This window comes from Sorex fumeus, unplaced genomic scaffold (genome assembly GCF_029834395.1).
Source record: "Sorex fumeus unplaced genomic scaffold, SorFum_2.1 ptg000094l, whole genome shotgun sequence".
In the NCBI taxonomy this organism is placed as follows: Eukaryota; Metazoa; Chordata; class Mammalia; order Eulipotyphla; family Soricidae; genus Sorex; species Sorex fumeus.
The window spans coordinates 4,311,737-4,331,358 of record NW_026606151.1 but is presented as its reverse complement, the minus strand read 5'-3'; the positions used below and the strand labels follow the sequence as shown (position 1 = coordinate 4,331,358).

Below are 19,622 nucleotides of genomic sequence, written 5' to 3'. Positions count from 1 at the left end.
ATCAACTTGAGCCCAGACTTGTTCAAAATCCACTGTACTCTCAAGATGGAAACTGAAGAATCTATGTATATCAGAGGAGTTTTTAAACACATTATGTATTTTTCTACTCTACAGTTTGATAAAATTATGCTTCATCAGGACACATTTTCTGCAAAGAAGTCCTAAAATAAAATCATTACTCTAACTAATCACATTATTACACGTTGTATTTGCTTTTCAAAAGAAAGACATTTGGTTAATGTTAATAAGTATTCAGAAAGCATTAAGTAAGCTTTCAACACAAAATGAAAAATAATTCTCGAAAAAAGGAGTAATACTATACTTAATCTATTTTTCTATTCTTCGATCCTACTCAAGCTATCAGCCATTTACATGATAGTCCTAATGACTTCAATAGCTTTTTTCACAAATATCATCAAAAACTACTTTTTAAGTTATTTCTTGTTCCCTTCCTATCTATGCTCACATACAGGCTTTCTTCTTTTTTTTTTAAAACAAGTCTAAAAACTGGCTTCCTTACAAGGTTTCTGACTTCTCAAATCCTAAGGCTTGTCAACACAGAAGCACTGAAATAACTTTTAAATGTGAAAAAAATAAAAAACAACAACAATGTATGAACAGCTGGAATTCCATCTGAAAATCATCAAAATTAAGCCTGTTCTATTTATAAGCTCAGCAAGAAAATCCCACATAACAAGAAAACATAAAATTTTATGCATGGTCGATGGGTTTATAAAACAATCCCGCCAAGTAGGCCCACACACACACTGATAGCAAGTGAAAACACAGTATTAATCAGATTAGTCCTGAAAAGTGGGCTGTTTCTGTCTGGTGTAAGTGTAACACAGAAGGGGCGCTATGACGGAGAAGCTGCACCCTGAGCTTCATTCAATCCTCCACAACTGCTGACCGTTTTCTGAAACAGTTTAATTCTATTAAAATCAGAGACCACCTTGCCATCCGTTACCAAAGAACTGATGCAGTCACAACACACAAAGTCTAACTTCATTCAGTGCTGTCCAAAAAATATCAGGCTGGGATGAGTTTAGGTGACCAGCTAGAGGCGGCAGCATCTTGGGTAAAACAATACCCCTTCCTACGTTATGCTCTGCACTGACCTCTGCGTCCCCAAGTCCCAGAGCAGTGAGGACCAGGAGACACCAGTGCACAAAGCTGATGCCGGTGCAGCTGCCTTCGTGCACCCGCAGACTTCAGCGAGAAAAAAAAGGTTTTAAATCCACGGTGGCATTCCTCAGTTTCCAGTTTAGAAAGCATATGGAAAAACCAAGGGTTTGACATCAACCAGTTTCTTGTCGACAGTAACAGCTCTCCTTATTGAGTACCAGGCGCTGTGCCAAATGTGTACACTTGCCGTATCATCTGATCTTCCCACATTATCTCTGTTTTACAGAGGAAACCAAGTCAAGCGAGTCCGCAAGCCTGCCCAACGCCACACAGGCAGGCAAGGGCAGTGGGACACTGAACTTGGTAGTGTGATATTACTACAGTGCACAGGAGGGCTGACTCAGGAATCTAGGGGGAAATGACACCTAAAGTAAAAAGTTAATAAGGAGTACTCTGTTCACTTTTAATTTTGTATCGCAACAGGTTTCTTCATCAGAGGCTACTGAATACTAGAAGAGGCATTCATGAGTACAAATCAAGCCTAACCCTCCGATTTTGGACAAATAACTTATATCCTGGTAGGATGACCAACTTGTGGAAGAATAACTATGATACAAATTCACAGGTACAATAAAGCACCTGTAAACACAAGCAACAGAGGAACATTGTACGATTGAGAAAGGGAACAGAGGGTGGGGGTGGGGGAAGGGAGAGGCCTCAAAGTGAAATTTCTGACAGAAAAAGTCATTCTCACACAGAGTAAGAAAACAGTAGGGATGGGAAGGAGGAAAGACACTTTGAAGAACGAAGAACAGGGACAGGAACAGCGCACTTGCATACTAAGCTCCTAAAATGACAAAAGACTATTCATCCCATACATGGGAGAACAAAAAAGAGTGAAAAGCTTATCTGAGCCAAACTTGGCACCCTGGATCACACCATATAGGAAGGACATTCACAGAACACGTGTGTGGATCTCAGCAGCTATGCTCTATCTCCTAAATGCTACTTCTCACATGATAATAAAGCCAGCTCTCAGGGAGGAAAAAGGCTCTTGTTTTCTGCAGTGCACTCAGACTGAAACACAATAATAAAAATAAAAAACTGCTATGACAAAGTCTCAAAATGTTTTACCAAAAATATGTATGTATACAGACACGTGTGTGTGCATATATTATGTATATATATACAGACACACCTATACATACATATATACATATTTCACATTGACTTCAATCTTAAAAGATGTTAAGTCTTTGGAATCCTTGGTTCAAAGTAAATAACTCCTACTTCTTTTTAATGCAAAGCTCTGAAACCATATCCACCATGATGGCTGCAGAATACAAAAAAATCATTCAGTCTTGAAAGGACTAACACTGACTCCTTATCAATCCCAAATTCTCTCATTCCAAGTTACAGAATGTACACCCAAGATCGGGAAGGCAGTGAAGACCCTTGGACAGTCAAGAATGAGAGCTGAGAAGGAACCCTCATTCACTGTTCGTGGGAATCTCATCTGGTTCAGCATCTATGGAAAGCAATAGGGAGATCTCTCGAGAAGAGAGAAAAAAAAAAAAAGAATAGGAATAGAACATATGACCCAGCAAGACTACTTTTTTGGCACCTATTCCCCAAACACAAAAACAACATTAATCAAAAAGGATATATCTATACCGATGTTCAGTGCTGCACTTTGCACAATAGTCAAGATACGGAAACAACCCAAATGCCCAACCACAGATTGCCAGATCAAGAATTATTTACACACGTACACGCACACACACACCCACACACACACAATGGAATACTATGCAGCTCTAAGAGAGAACAAAATGATGTAATTGGCAGTGATAGGGATGGAATTAGAGGAAACCCTGCTGAGTGAAGTCAGTCAGAAGGAAAGGGGCAGACATGATCTCTCCCAAATGCAGGGACTTTAAGATACACAGTAAGACAGCAACAAAGAGTCAAAAGCAACACAATGGGAAGACTGATTCACACAACTGAGTTGGGAGTAGGGATTAAGAGCTCGGTGTGCTGGGATCTTTGGGAGAGAAAGATGGGCACAATGGTGTTGAAATTATGTGCAGAAGAAACCATTATTACAAGTACCGTAAACCACATAATCCCCTTTAAAATTAAATTTAAAAATAATAAAAAAAATTTTTCAAAGAACAATTGCTGGGGAAGTTGGCAGTCAGTCATAGAGACTGCAAGGGAAATCTAGGCTCCAGTCAGGAGTTTGTCACAGAGTAGCCAAGAGCCCTTCTCCAGGGACCCAAGGACAGCATACAATGCTCTCTTTTAAAAACCAAATGCTATCCCTAGGAAATTCTTATTGAATTTCACAAAAGATTTGTCAGTGTTAAACTCTACCACCCAGCATCATGCAATTAAGTATCAAAGCCAACCCGAGGTGAAAAGGTTAGAACTCAATAACTGCATTCCTAAATGTGACAGATCAACCATCAGGTCTGTCTCGATCATGCCCCAAATCCTTGCCATATAATCATACCAATTCTTCTCAACTTTCTACTAAGCAACCCTAGCACTGGAGAAGTACAAGTTATGTTTCCTTATGGGGTATAACTTGTGCATGCCTATTTCAAAATCTACACAAACTCTCTATACATTTCCATAATTGATTTCTATATGATGCATTTTCTAACTGTAGAATACTTTGTATGTAAACATGTATATGCATGTGTGTATTTCTCCCAAGAAAAATTCATATTACAAAAAGTCACATTTTGTTATCGTCTGGCAATGCATATTCATAGGACTCTGCAGGACCCAACCAATCCCAAAGAACCAAGAATCAAAGAAAAATAATACTGGGAATTAAAACTCATGGAACATAAAACTGCCATACCAAACATCTAACTTGAGCTTTCTTCTGAAGTACAAATATTCTATTATTGACTTAATTACCAAGCACAAGCCAAATACTTCAGACTACATTTTCAGGAAATCATCTAAATTCTGAGGCGTGATTTGATTGGTGGAAAGTCCTCAACTGAGCATGTAAGTAGTGGGAGCAGGGTGCTGTCCCCAGCAAGCTGGGCTATGACTCCATTTCTGTTTACCTGATCTCTTTCCCATTTCAGTTAACTTTAGAAGTTAAGCCTCTGTATGCCAAAGCAGTGGGTCACGGGTTAAGTGAGACAAATATGATATTCCAACTATCATAATGAGATGTCAAATAAATGGTCCAGGGCACAAGCTAGGAGGCAAGCTTTGCATATAGGAGTCCAGGGTTCAATCCCCTGCACTAGGTGGGCCCCTCTGGGAGTAACCTCCAAGTATCCTAAGCTACAAAAACCAAACAAAAGAGATGCTAAAAAAGATCAATTCAGTGGCTACTATTTAAAGGCTCACTTTAACTACCAATGAGCGCCTAAGGGTACAATCCTGAAACACATCTTAAGAAGAAAAAGAGAATAGCACTTTTCTTTTGTGCCTTAACTTACAAATGTTGCCCCAAATGGAGGAGTTTCACTATTCCCCTCCCCTCCCAACACTCACCCCCTCCTCCACTGGGTAAGTCCTTGAGCTTCAGATCCCCTCTTCCTATCAAGTCTGCCCTTGAACCTGGCCAGTATCCGAGTTCCACATACAGAAATTACTATGTCATCTCAGATGAATCTACATTCACTGTTTCTTTAGCGGCCGAAAGGTCCTGTCTTAGTCAAACAGTTTTCTAAACTTAGTGGGAGGTCACAGAACCAACTTATTTCACCAACCAGTGTTTCAAACTTTAAAGGTGTAATTGTGCAAGTTTTCCTATTAAAACATTTACCTCCGCAGACCATCAACTTAAAACTTGATGGCTCCCCATGATTTCATTCCTCTTCATCCTCCTGTCTCAATTTCCCATCTCTCACCCTCCATCCTTTCCCACTGTAACTGAAGTTAGGTCATCACCAACTCCTGCCCCAGGAGGGCACACACGCAGCTTGTCTTGTCAAGTTTCTTGAATAAATTTTCAGCCTTAGGAACCCAGTTCAAATATTCCCTTTCCTTCCCTAAACCAGAACCCACAACAGAGACGTAATAGGGTCCCCTACTCCTGTGGCATCTCCATCCTCTCTGTGCTCTTGTCTCCTTGTCGCATGCATACCTTTCTCCCCTCAATGCCACACTCCTTGTCAGGCACAATCACTAACCACCCAGAACAGCAGCATATGAAGGGATTCAGCAAGTATCGGTTGAGTTGGACACTTTCTTGATACCAACAGAAAAGAATCTCTGATCTAAAAATCTATTTCTCTGTCGATCATGCTATCTGCAATACTATACGGTATATGTTTAAAATATTAAATATACTATCAATGACCTCATTAATCATACCTCTGGGGCAATCAAGCATTCATAATCAACAAATATCTGGGCTCACATCAGCTTCCAGGAACTTGACAGGGGACCTGTGGGCCCACAGGCTATGTGCAGACTGGGACAGGGTACCCTCTGGACAGATGGATTACAGAAGTTGGGCCCAAAACTCTTAAATGCCAACACAGCAGGCACCTGTTGGTACAGAGGCTCTGACACCAGGAATATATTTATATAAATAAGGCAAAGTCCCTACTTCATGGAGCTCAGATTCTAGTGAGCGAGACAAATATACACTTGATTTCAATGACTGAAAAATCAGACTTCGACACACAACAGCTAATAGTCTGCATCCTCACCTCATTAAACACTGGTAATATAATCATCAATTTGAACTTGGGCTGAGGCATCCACCTAAGCCTGCAGACAGCTCGAGTACCCTTGAGGCAAGAAGCAAGCATTGCTTCCAGACTTAAGTAGGTCACAAAATTGACCACATTATTAGTTAGCACTCTGTAATGATAAAGTGAGTGGTGAAACTTATTTTAATCAAGGAACATTTTCAATTCCTCTGATTTTTGTGGTGTTTATTTAAGGAAGAGAGAGAGTAGAAAAGATACTTCTGCAGCACAGGGAGTGGGGACTAAAGGCGAACACCCACCCAAGCTGTCTTGCTTTTTCTTGTGGGAAGGAGGGGCAGATCTGGGCCGTAACCAGCATTGCTGAGGGGGCTACTTCTGGCTCTGTGCTCAGGAATGAACTCTGTCATCACTCAAAGCGCCTGGGATCTAACCAAGGTCACAGTGGAAGCAGTTCATTGTAAGGCAAATATCTTACCTCCCCGGTACCTATCTTTCCAATTAATCTGTTTAATTTTGCTTTGTGTTGGAGCCATATCGATCTGCACTCAGGGATCGTTCCTGGCAATGCTCTGGGGACCATATGGGGTTCGAACCAGAGTCAGATCTGTGCAAAACAAGAGCCTTACCCATGATACTCGCTGGTCCCCACTCAAAAACTGAATGAATTTTAAAGGCATTTCTTACTTGTATGTTCTGGAGAATCTTCTTCTATACTAGCAAATATTTCATAAGATACTTTACTCAATTTGGAATTTTTAACAATTCATTACTTAATACTGCTACACTGTTTCATACTAAATTTAAATATAAAAGATAATTGCTATTCCCAGGTGATAGAACACATTAGAATATAATTTTTTTGAAACAATGAACTGAAATAAAAACTTACTTTTCCAGTATTTTAAAATATACTTCACAGTTAACAAACAAGCACTCTAAGCACTCTGGTGGGGTGGGGGGGAGCGTTGGCCCATACCTAGTGATGCTCAGGGGTCATTCCTCATCCTATGCTTAGGTGTGGCCTCTTTTGGTACTAGGGGAACACAACCAGTTCAGGGAATCAAGCCAGGGACTGAAGTGCGATGGACCTCACACAAGACAAGAAGCTTCCCCACGTATTAGCTCTCTGGGTAAAACACCCAAGTTTTTGAATCTTTGTACAAAATGTACATGGTACACATATTTTCGGATAATTGCTTCCTCTTGGAAAGAGGCCAATCTGCCCGACTCAGAAAGTGATCTCTGTGTTTGGCCATGACAATCCTCTTCGCTTCTTGTGAATCTAATATACAGAGCAAGAAAAGAAATCTTCGAAGAAGTATGAGGAGAGAAATGCAAAACAATTTCATGGAGACCCAATTGGCAAAGAAAATCCTGAGCACTCGTTTCATACTCCTGAACCCAAAGATGGTTTTTGTTGAGAGATGGTACATCGCATACCTTAATACCCACCTCTAATGTTTGGAAAGGCATTGTGACTTTGTCATATTTAAGTCATTCGACAAGAAATTTAGTAAGCATCTCCTACACAGGCACTGTGTCAAGCCAGTGAAAGTGAACAAGGGAAATGGAACCAGCACTCCGGGAGCTAAACATGAAGCAGGACCAATATGGAGTTCTGAGGCCTGCCACAAGAGCCGCTTTAAGATGGAGAACAGCCCTGCCATCAAACGTAGAACCTTACCTCTTAGATTTCTCGGATGGATCTGCTTCGTTCGAGGCATCTTCCTTAATTCTGGGATCTCTTTTTCTTCTTAAGAGTTGCAGAAAGAGCAGGCCATAAAAATGGGAGCGCCATAAACTCAACGCCCATCAATTAATCCATGTGCTGCAAAGGGAGAAAAACAAAAAGTTCACATTGTGTGCCTCTCAAAAGAAAAAGACCTCAAAAGTTATGGCGTGGTACAGCGCCAACTGTCAACTGAACGAAAGGTAATCAAGCTGGAGACTGTTGCAGAACACAGGTATATACGAACTCTGAATTAAACCTGGACAGGTCATTCTGCCAATAAAGCCAGAGAAGGGCTGCAGAGATAGTATAGAGTGTGGGGTGCTGGCCTTGCACACAGCAGACCCCAGACTGATCCCTGGCACCTTAATTGGTCTCCGGAAAATTGCTAGCACTGCTTGGAGCACTGCTGGGAGTGATCCCTGAGCACAGAGTCAGGAGTAAGCCCAGAGCACAGCCTGATGTGGCCCAATTCCATTACCACTCCACGATCCTTCATGTTGGGGGGTGGGGGTACCCCAAGCAGTGCTTAGAAAGCCTGGGCATCCCAGTGGAGAGTGTCTACAAACAAGGCAGGTGGTTCAGTACAAGGTTCAAAGATGCAATTCTGCTCTGCTCCTAGAGTGCCAGGGATACCCAAGTCACTCTCAATGTACAGGGGGTCTCTAGGGCCGCAACTGGCAGTATTCCAAGTACCACATGGTGCCAGAAAGAAAACCCAGGTCAGGTACATGCCAGGTCTGCACCCTAACCATTGTACTGACTCTGGCTCACCACAGGATTTTATTCTAAAGTAACATTACTAGGTTCAGTTAAGGTTGACAAAAGGACCATGCCACATACAGAATGAGTATACTGCATGCCTGCCCAGTCATAAGCACCTTGGGGAAGGGACAATCCCATCCATGCGGTTTTGACTGAGTTCATTCAATACAACGATGTAGCTATCTGCCTATTTTTTCGACCCTCTCTCCCTTCTAGAATCCAGGAGGGACAGTAAGGGGGCTAACTCAACGGGCTGAAGCACATGCTTGTATATGTGAGGTCCAGGTTTAATCCCAAGGCCCAGGGCCATGTGGTTCCCTATCACCAGAGCAAACCAGCACTAATAGGTGCAACCCCAAAACCACGCATGCACGTGTGCGCATGCGCACAGATACACATACGCACAGAGGTGTGCGCACACCCTCCCTCCCCCCCCCCCCACACACAGAGTTGGACTGCACTTTCTGCTTCCCTGCACCTAGCTAGACTGACCAGTTAAGCCAATGGCCCGTGTGGGAGAGATAAGCATCCCTTCCAGGTAAGAGCACTTAAGTCAGCAAAGCAAGATGCTCAGGTCTCTATCTCCTCCCTGGCCAAGTGATAGCCACTATTTTCAACAATGAATCTGTCCAGAACGATCTCCTGCTGACAGACTAACCCACAAGACTCAAAGGCATAAACAATGAGGAGACCATCACTCTTTTACAGCACTGCACGGTTCAGGAGTTATTATCACTGCGGCAGCCCCTAATGTCCTGACCTCAACGGTTTTAAAACAGAAGTCTCAAAGACAATGTTCAAAATGGTACAAATCCTAAACCTAGTTCTCTCTCCAGTCAAACTAGGAGCCATTTTGGTCTCCACTACCACAGAATTCTCAAAAAAAAAACTGGAGTTAAAATTTAAATTTTCTGCATAAAGTTGCCCAGCAGAGCCCATTATAATTAATAAAACATGAAATGTTGATTCACTATGCAAATTCTACTACTGTAAAATAAATGCTGAGCATCTAATAAGTGTCCATATGCTGTCTAATTTAAACATACCTAATTTAATCCTATTAATAATTGGTAAGGTAGCTCTCACTTGTTCATCAATAAAAGAAAGACAGGGAAAGAGATTAACCCAACATCGTCAGCAAATAGAGACTCAGTTACTCTCAGTGCTTAATTCCTCTGTGACAGTAACAGGATTTTATTCCAAAGGCTGTATAACACACCAAGCCTAACAATATATTCTGATACCAAACCAGACTATGCTCACAGTCTAGTTTTACCCTTTACTGTGTAACTTTGATCAAATTACTTAACCTCTCTGAATATCAGATGTCCCAACTATACTAGGAAAGAACATCTCTACCTCACAGGGTGGTTGTAAGGACTAAAAGAATGTTTATTACTCTGCCTACTGCCTGGTATTCAAAACTAGTCAAATAACCATTCTTTAAATAAAAAAAAAGACTAACATCGTACTGGGAGATATTTAGGAACTTATGGCTTCTGTGTAGTAGGGACAAAATCAGAAAAGTGTGACTATAATTAACTTCAGTATTTTATCTCCATTATATTGGCACTGCACAAAATTATTTGAAGCCTGTTTAACTGCATTAAGGGAGAAATATGAAAGAGATGCACCTCAGTTAACACTGAGTTAAATGATCTATGAAAGATGTGGTTCCTCAATTCCCTGCAATAAATACACAGACCATCCGAATCCAGGAACTTCTGATTCAAACAGACAATCTACAGAGACCTCGGGGGTCAAATACATTGTAGAAACGCCTAACGACGTTCCTTGATAAACTTAAAGCTTTTAAATGGCCACGATATTTTGCAAGTTTTTAAAGCGTGAACTCCGTTTGTAATAAAATCACGTGATTCCCCCCACCCCAGAGCCGAGAGGTAAAATATGCAAATTCTCGATCTGGGTAACAGCTTTCAGCTCCCTGGTTCCCCGGGCCGATCCAAGAGTCCCTAGCTGTCCACCCCGGGTTTAAATCTTTGGGATAGGTTCGGGGTGGGGTAAAGAGTGGGTCTGCTCAAAGACAGCAGCATCACAGCGGCCAGGGCGAGCGAGAAAGCGTTCCGTGAACCAGAGAGAAATACTCCATGGAGCAAAAACATGACACGATCAAAAAGCGTAAAGACAGTTGCAAGGAGAAGGGAGAGGGAAAAAAAAAAAAAACATGAATGAATGTGGAGGGCGGAGCCTGGGAAAACCCCTCTGCAACGCTGCACTGAACAAAGCGCTTCGCATGCCAGGAGGAGGGGGGAATGGAAGTGCCAGCTCAGGAAGGAGCCCGGAGTGGATGCGGAGAGCAGGAGCAGGAGGAGGAGGAGGAGGAGGAGGACCACGGGAGGCAGCCCAGAGACTCCTCCTCGCCGCCAGCTCCGCCACCGCCCCCTCCCCTCTCCAGCAGCAACTCCTTCCCCAGCCCGACCCTCAGGCGCGCCCGAGCCGACCCCCGCGCCCCAACCCACCCGCCCCGCTAACCCAACAGCTGCAGGCGCGTCCTCCCAACCCGGAAAGAAACTACCCAGGTGGCCGCGAGTCCCTAGGCACTCGGAGCAAAGAACGAAAGGAAAAGAAAGCCACAAAGCCGGGGGAGGTGGGAAAGCCGAGGCCTGCTCTCCCTCCACGGCACAGCCCCCCGCCCCAAACCCCGAACCCCACACCCTCCAAGCCCGACGCGTCTGCGGCTGGACCCGGGAGAGGGGGGCGAGGCTGGGTCCCTCCGTACCTGCTCCGCTCCGGGGAGCCGCAGCTCGGGCCGCGCGCGCGCGCCCAGGGCGCCCAGAAGTGGCAAGTGCCTCCCGCACGCAGCCATCCCCCCCCCCCTCCCCGCTCTGCAAGGTCGGCGGTCGCAACTCACGCACGCACACACATACACAGAGACACACACACACGCTCGCACATACTCACGCGCGCCCGTGAGCCCCCCGCCCGCAGAGGGAGAGGTGGTCCAGCCCGCGCCCCCCCCCCGCCCCCCGCACCCGCTCGCCGCTGCAGCGCCCCCGCCGCCGCCGCCGCCGCCGCACCCGCGCCCAACCTGCTGCCAGGACGCCCGGCGCCGCCGCTGCTGCAACCGGCCCGGGGAGCTGCGCTGCTGATGGCGGCGGCCGCAGCTCGGAATCTCCGCGACCCCCGCGCGCGGCGGCGGCGGCGGCGGCGGCTGCCCGGGAGGCGGCGGCAGCGGCAGCGGCTGCCCGGGCGGGCGGCGGCGGCGGCGCCCGGGATCCCGCCTTCGCTTGACAACCCCAAACACAAACACCACCTCCTCCGGCGGCCGCCGCTCCGGGTGCCCGGGCTCCGCGCCCCCTCCCGCCCGCCCGCCGCTGCCGCCGCCGCCGCCGCCGCTGCTCTCCAGGCCGGCGCCCGGCACTCACGCCACCCCCCGGCGCTGAAATATTAAAGAGGGGAGCCGGCCGGGGGGCGGGCGGGAGCGCGGGGCGCGCGGGCGGGGGGCGCTAGTGCCGGCGGCGGCGGCGCCGAGCGAGGTGGAGGGTGGGGTGGGGGGGACCCGCGACCGGCCGGCCGCCGCCGCCGCCGCCGGGGAGGAGAGGAGGGGGCGCCCGGCCCGGGGGGTGGGGGGTGCGCCCCGCTGCGGGGCGGGCTGGCAGGGCCCGGGACGGGGCGGGCGGGCGGGCGGCGCGGGCTTTACCTCTCCCCGGGGCTGAGTAGGGCACGTTTAGCGTCTTTGGGGCCGGCGCGAGCCGCGCGGGCCGGCGGCGCGGGGGAGGGAGGGCGAAGGTCGGAGGCTTCCCCGCGGGGGGCGGGGCGGCAGGGGATCCCCGGGGGCGGGAGGCGGGGAGGCCGCGGGCGGGAGGGCGGGCGGGTGCGCGCCGGGCGGGGTCGCCCCCGGGGGCCGAGGCCCGGGGGGGGGGGGTTGGTAGGCGGGGCGGGGCGGGGTGGGGGCCCCCGGCCGGCTCGGCTCGCGGGGGAGCCGGCCAGCCCCGGGTCTCCCCGGCGGGGCGGGCCCCGCGCCGGGCGCGCCGCCCCCGACCCCCGCGGCTCCACCCCCGCCCGGCCGCGGCGGAAGGGGGCGGGGCGGGGTTAGGGACGCGAGGGGCGGGCGCCGGGGTCGCGCCGGCTCGGGGGGACCGGCGCCCGGCGGGGGGGCGGGGCGGGCCCGGCGGGTCACGCGGCCCCGGGGAGGCCCGGCCGTCGCCGGGTCGCGCAGTTGGGGGGCGGTTGGTCCGGGAAACGGGGCGGGAGTTTCTCCTCTTTACCGTCTCTTTTACTTTCTACAGCAGGATGTGGGCCGGCCCGGTGACGTCATGGGGTCTCCCAGCCCCGCCCCGCGCCCGGGCCGGCTAGGGAGCGGGGGGGAGGGCGAGGGGGGGGGAGGGAGGGGGGGACCCCAAGGGGGTTTCCTCCGCCGCGCGGAGAGGGAAGGGGGGGGAAAAAGAGTCATTATGAAACTTGAAACTCATTAACTTGGAAAAACAACTTTTAAAAACACAGGGAGTGGGGGTGCGGGGGGCGGGGCTTGCTGGGTGGAGAAGGGCACATTTCGTGAACCCTGAATTGAAACCACTTTTTGGTGGCGGATGTTCTATTAAAAGCCCGAGGAAAGCCAAGGTTATTCCAGAGGGGGGTTCCCAGCGCCCGCGCGGCCAGCACGGTTAACCCCTGCCGGGGCCGCGCCTGACAGCTCCACGCGGGGCGGGGAAGGGTCTCCGGGGTCAGCAGAGGGGCGCGCCGGGCCGGGCACCGGATCGGGTTCCAGGATCGCCCGCGAGGACAGGAAGGGGAAGGAGGAGTAATTACCACTAAGACCCGAGTTTTGACCCGGGCTGCTGGAAAGCTGAGGGAGGGGGCCAAGGAGTGGAAAAATACGGAAAAGAAATCAGGAGGAGCTGAATCAGGGTGACGAAGAAAAACTTTTCGGGGTCACACCTAAACAGCATTAGAAAGTTTAGGGCTCAGCTATTCGGCCAGCCAACCTAAAGCAGCCAACAAAATGTGATTTAAGTAGTCCCCCCCTCCAAATGTGGGGGCGATAAGATAAATACAAAATTCTGATAAAGAAAAAATTTCCCAGATTAAGCCCAAATCCTTTCCCCTTTTAAGGTATAAAAATGCTAGACGATCGTACACCCACTCCGTTGGCCATCTGTGCACACTTGAAATGTTTTGTTCCCTGGGGCTTCCATAAAAACAGCTAGGTTTTTCCTGTTGGGGTTGACCCCTGAAAATCCCCTGAGGAAATCCTACCTCTAATTCAACTGGACTGAGAAGAGTTTAACCGACCAGAAAAGGGAATAATTAAAATGAAATACTCACTAATGGCAATTTTGTAACCAAAAATAATGTCTGGCAACAGGGTGTCCAAACTACTTTTGGGCAGAGAAGAAAAGATACATAAATGCCAAAATTTGAAATGTTTAGCTTAATATGCTTTCAACCTTGCAATGAAATACAATTTATACATTTTTTCAATGTGATGTTACCATTTTTGGGTGAAAATGACGTTAGGCATTTACAAAAAAAAATAGTTAACTATGCGCTTGGATTTTTAAAACTTATCCAAATATGAAAGTATATGAATACGTCAAGAAGATCAGTGTTGGGGAGAAATGTTAACTGAATGACTACTTGACGCAATAGTTGTTATAGACAACAGAAACATCCACTGTAAACACAATACTTTATGCCTTCGTTGTGAACTTTGTAACTACACAAAGTGCAATTTGGAATTATAGGTAGATTCTGTCATTTCCATTTGTTAAGGAACATTTTACTAGTCTACTTAACAATTTTAACTTCCTGGAGCAAGCAGCAAACCAATAGGAGCTTTTTCTCTGAACGGTACACAACACCGGGCAATTTCTACTTCTGAATTTTCTAAACGCAGATTATTTTCCTAATGATGCCTATGAAGTCTAACTTCCTACTAGTTATCCGAACGCAAGGAAATCTACCTACGTTATAAAGAAACTAGTACTCGTTTTTGCAGCCAAATTAGTTTATCAAAATGAATCTCCCACACAGAATGCGGAGAAAGTGGAGGGTTTGGGTGTGCTTGCTAGTTTTCAGGGTTGGGGAGGGTCTTTCTTTAAACCATTTTAAGGTCAATGGGATGGGAGCGGAGGGGGAGGGGGAGGGGGGAAAGCAGTTAGAACTGTCAAAGATTCTGGAACAATGGGGGAGGTGACCGCACTATGCAAATAAAACTGAAAGAAGGGAGGGGAAAAAAAAGAAAAGAGGGGGCCCTAAGGGCCCGTTTCTCCCGGGCTGCGTCCCTCGCGGGCTGGGCGATTGTTTTAGCAGCCCCCGCCCGGGGGGAACCGGCTGCAACTTAGAGCTCGGGATGTCACCGCCAGGCTCCACACGCCACTCCCCGCTGAACAGCTGGGGATGGGGGAGCAAAAGGGGGAAGCCCAAGTGCAAGCCCACGCTCGGGGCCGGGGCCCGGCCGTCCCGTCGCACTCCCCAGCCCCACGCCCGCGCGTCCCCAAGCTCCGGTTCCCACGCGGCCGCCCGGCCCGGCCCGGCCCCGGCTCCGGCTTCCCCCTGGCGCGGCCCCGCCGCCCCGGCCCTCCGCCCCGCGCGCGCGGCCCCGCAGCGCCACCGCCACGCGGAGATCCCGGAGGTTCCTCCCCGCCGGCCGCCGGGTCACGCCACCTCCTGTCCCTCCCCTCCGCCCTCCGCCCTCGGCGCACGCTGGGCTTTCCCGGCCACCGGCCGAATCCCCTCCTCCTCCTCCTCCTCCTCCTCTTCCTCCTCCTCCCCCTCCTCCCCCTCCTCCTCCTCCTCCTCCTCCTCCTGGGGGCGACCCGGCGACCCAACCTGGCCCGCGCGCTCAGCCCACTTTGCCCCCACGCCCTGGCGCTTCCCAAGCCAGATGCCAGACAAAAGAACCCGGAGCAAACTTACCCCAACTGCAAAGCCGCACCCGGGCTGACCCGGACCTTCCCGGGTTTAACTTTTCATTTTAAAAACAACAAAAGCAGAAAACCCCAAGCCTCCTAGGTTGGAAGTGGGCGTGAGAGGAAATGCTAGGGGGAGGCGCTTCGTTCCCTCGGCGGCTTCTGCACAACACCCCCCACCCCCCCGGCCCGCGCCCGGGGCTTTGATGTTATCTAGCGCACCGCCTACGTCGGTTTAGACCGTGGGCTCCTCGCCGCCGTGGAGGAGAGAGAAAGATACTTGGCGCTTCCCAGGCAGGTTTGAGGAAGGAGGAGCAGGTGGCCGCGGGACGGGAACCCCGCTGCTCCCCACCGTGAGAACGGAGCGTTTGCACGGCCGCCGCTGCCCTCCCTTTGTTACCTGGGCTGAAAAGAAACCATCCACCTAGTTTGGCATCCTCGAGAGCTGGACTGTGTGCGCGACGTGGTGTTAGACACACAAAAGGAAGCCTTCGAAATGAGATTGCCTTTTCTCCCCCTTCCTCTTGGCGCAGAACTCGATGCAAGGTGGTAATTGTGTGTTTTCTGAGCTTTGGGTTTTTCCGAGCTCAGCTTTTGACAGTTCAATATTATTTTTCCTTCCGAGATCGTTCTCGCTGCCTTGGAGGGGCAAGCGTGGACCTATGAAGAGAATGAGTTCCGTAATAAGGCGACCTTATACTATAAATTCTCCCTGTATAGGTCAGGATATTCCCGCAGCCTCCCCCTCACGTGCTGGAAAGCTTGTAACTTGATTTTATCTTGGGGAACGCTAACAGAAACCCGATATAGCTTTACATTAAATTAGTTGTCTCAGGACCATCACAAGCAAAGCACCAACAAAGGATACTTTTTTATTTTAAAGAACAGATTAGTAATCAAGTAATCTCACTGTCTGCCATTCAACCCTAACTGTTCCTCCACTTTATGCCAACACCAGTCTGTGTTCAGGCCTTGCCCTCTAGGAGTTTACAAATTAATAGAGACAGGATAAACAAATGGAAAAAAATACCTAGAGGGGGGGAAAAGATACAAGAAGCAGCTTATAAACAGAGCCAATTAAAATTATAAAGCATTATTTACATGACTGCTGAGAGCTTTCTGGATTGGGTGGAAGACAGGGTTGTTAGAACTGAGGCTCCGTCCCAAGGGTGAGTTCTGAATAGGACTTTGAGGGCGAGAAATTTGATTTAGCAATGGTCGGAGAGCAGCATTCCAGGCAAGGGAAATAGCTCGAAGATGAGAGCAAGGAAACTGTGTGTGGTGGTTTTTCTGACTAAAGCAAGAAGTGCAGGCAGATGTGAAACAAGTGAAATAGTCATGTAAACGCATCATATAAACCAGGACCATTTTTAGAGCGAATAATAAGTATACTCAAATGAAAGACTTAGACTGTGCTGGGCAAACCGGAAGTCTGGTTCTCTGGTAATGCTCTAAGACAAGACAGAATGGGCAGGTAGCAGGCAACCTGGGCAAGACTCAGCACTGCCTAAGAAGAATCGAAGATGCTAGACAGAAGCCATTCGGAGACATCTGGTCTGAAAAAATTATTTTTAAGGAAAATTATCAGTATTGAAGGATGTAGGATTCATCATTGTACTATGGGTATAGACAGTAATTGTATTTGTGCCAGCACTAGTTAATAATAGTAACAGTAGAAGTGGTTGATTGTAATGGAGAGCTTACAGATCTTGTCAGATTTTCCTGTAAGAACTTATATAAGGGCCAGAGAGATAATACAATGGTTAGGGCACTTGTCTTGCATGTCGCCAACCGAGTTAGATCCCCAGCATCCAAGAATGATTCCTGAGTGCAGAGCCAGGAGTAAACCCTGACCACTACCAGATGTAGCCCCCAAACAAACCAAGAATATTACAGATAGAGAAAGAGAGACAAAATGCTAAATAATCTACCTGGACTCACAAAGCTTGTGAATGGCCAATGATTAAAACCCCAGAAAATACTGAGAAGAGTTTGAAACTTAACGTTGTGAAAAATAGATTGCAATTGACAATCAGTGGAGCAAAGAAGAAAAACCTATTGTTTTAGAAGCTTATCATTTCAAGATTGTGTAATTAATAATAGGCTGGGAAGCAGAAAAGATGGCTCAAAGTACTGAAGTACGTCTTTGCGTGTAAGAGCCTGGGTTTACTCTCTGATACCCCAGCTCTGCCAGCAGTAGCCCCAGACCACCTCTGACTATGGCCCTCGAACAGACAACAGCAATAAAAATAGGCACGTTAAGATAGTATATCAGGGGAGGAAAGAAAGGACTTAGATTCTGTGTCAAGTTTTAAGGATGATTAAATTCACATTGATACCTATGTCAATACACTAATCTTACAGGATACACTATTAAGAGGAATTGGTCTCTATGTTTAAAGGCACCAAGCTGGAAAGAACAACACATCTGACTTGCAAGTGAGACCTTCTATGTCACTTGTGACATAAGAGAGATTTAAACCTTTGATATTGAGAAGGGCAAGAAGTTTTTATCCAGAAGTGTGCCCAATATCCTCATTCTTGAGAACTGAATATAAGGTCAAGACTGATATCCATGTTCTGCTTGGTGAAAAATAAGTCAAGCGGCTGAATTCACTTATACTGATGCCAATAAGAACATGGCAACATGGCGGGCGGTGGGGAAGGGAGGAGAGAGAGACAAAGACAGAGAGACAGAGAGAATGAGCGACAGAGAGAGACAGAGAGAGAGAGAGAGAGAGAGGACACTTATGGGGACATTAGAAGAATCTCAAGAAGTACTTTCCCGGAACAAAAACAATCTTTGCTGAAATTAAGACCAAAAGGACAGAGTCAATGACTTATCTCAAAATAGCTACCAATCAGAGTTGGCACTGCCTTATTTACTACAAAACAAATGTCTTGACTTTTTTTTAATGTGTACATTATTTATCTCCATCTCATTCACTAGAATTCAGATCACAAATGGTGGATAGTTTACTTTTGTTGAACACTCCTGATTTCAGTAAGATCGTCTTGTGGTTAAATGAATACAATCAGCTTTTGGAACTTTAATAGCTCCAAGTCAGCAAGTGCAGTCACTGTTGTCCCTTGTAAAGATATAATTGGACTTGGTTAGTCGTGTGGACTTTTCCAGAGATAGGAGGTGAGTTTTTAATCCCAAATTTTGTAACTGGTTACATTAATTTATCTAAAGATCTGGAATGATCTAGGAAATCTCTTCACTGTATCCTAGAACAAAGGAAGATACACCTGTGTTTCTTTTCTTTTCTTTCTTACTTTCTTTTTTTTTTCTTTTTGGGTCACACCTGACGATGCTCAGTAGGTAGGAGTTACTCCTGGCTCTGCACTCAGGAATTACCCCTGGAAGTGCTCAGGGGACTATATGGGATGCTGGGAATCAAACCCGGGTCAGCCAGCCATGTGCAAGACAAACATCCTTCCCACTATGCTATTGCTCCAGCCCCCTGTGTTTCAAGTTTTATCCATTAGCCTGGTAAAAGTGAAGACTGAGGATAGTCGTACAGTGACCTTGTTTTATTTAGTTTGGGGTCTACACCTAGTGAATGCATGATAATTAAAAGCAAAAAACTAACATTGAAAGATACTTGTAGCTTTTAAAAGAGTTCTTCATGAGCAATGTCCACAATTAGTATACTATAAAATACCGAAAAAAAGATGACATTACCAAAAAAAAGATGACATTGTTAAACTGAAACAGTCCAACCTTATCCACGATGTAAATGTTCCCATCTGAATTATCATCTAACGGATCATGAATAATATGGAGACAAAGTACAATCATCTAAGACATTATCAGTCCATTCCGACTGCTGTAATTGTAGTATTGTAGACTCAGTGACTTCAACAAGAGCAATTTATTCCCTTATGTTTCTGAGTGCTAGATGTCCAAGATGAGGCTGACTCAGTTTCTGAGAGAGCCCTTTCTCCCACTCTCTGTCTTCTCACACAACCTTGCCTAAGTACAAGCAAGCAAGCTCTCTTACTCGAACACAGAGTGCATGCGGTCAGGGCTTCCCCTCCTAATCTCATTAATTGAACTACTTTGGGAAGATCCTTTTTCCAAATCCTGCCACATGTTGGCAGGGAGGGGGCGAGTAAGGCTTCAGTATATGAATTGGGGCAGGAGACACACCCAATTCCATAAAATAGAGTAACAAGAGCAGTTTTACGTGGAATTGCATAATGAGTTAATACCGACCCAGGAAAGGGGGTTAGTCAAGTGTTTGAGAAATGAAATAAGTAACATAAGCTTTGGGAAATCAGACATATCTGCATTCTAGTCAAACAGGACACTGGTGACTGTGGATAAAGTCATTCCATCTTTTCAAGGCTCCTGGCCTTCCTAGAAGGTGGGAGTGTGGTTGAGTGGTCAGTGAAGGTTAACTGCTACTGGAACTATAATCACTAGTTTAC

General features: G+C 47.4%; 1 protein-coding gene across 3 annotated transcripts in view; it reads right to left on the bottom strand.

Moving 5' to 3' along the window:
* The window catches only part of HIVEP1 (HIVEP zinc finger 1), a 161,609-nt gene extending 146,396 nt beyond the window's left edge, over positions 1-15,213 (bottom strand). Inside the window, exons 1-2 of one of the 3 annotated variants that reach the window (XM_056132109.1) lie at positions 15,193-15,213; positions 7,504-7,647 (exon numbers count right to left, since the gene is read on the bottom strand). In XM_056132109.1, coding sequence (XP_055988084.1) covers positions 7,504-7,543 — 40 coding nt within the window. In that variant the 5' untranslated portion in view covers positions 7,544-7,647; positions 15,193-15,213. Of the gene's footprint in view, positions 1-7,503; positions 7,648-11,362; positions 11,484-11,974; positions 12,092-15,192 lie in introns of those variants that run through there. The other 2 variants (XM_056132111.1, XM_056132110.1) reach the window with 2 other exon arrangements.
* Positions 15,214-19,622: the final 4,409 nt, after the last annotated feature.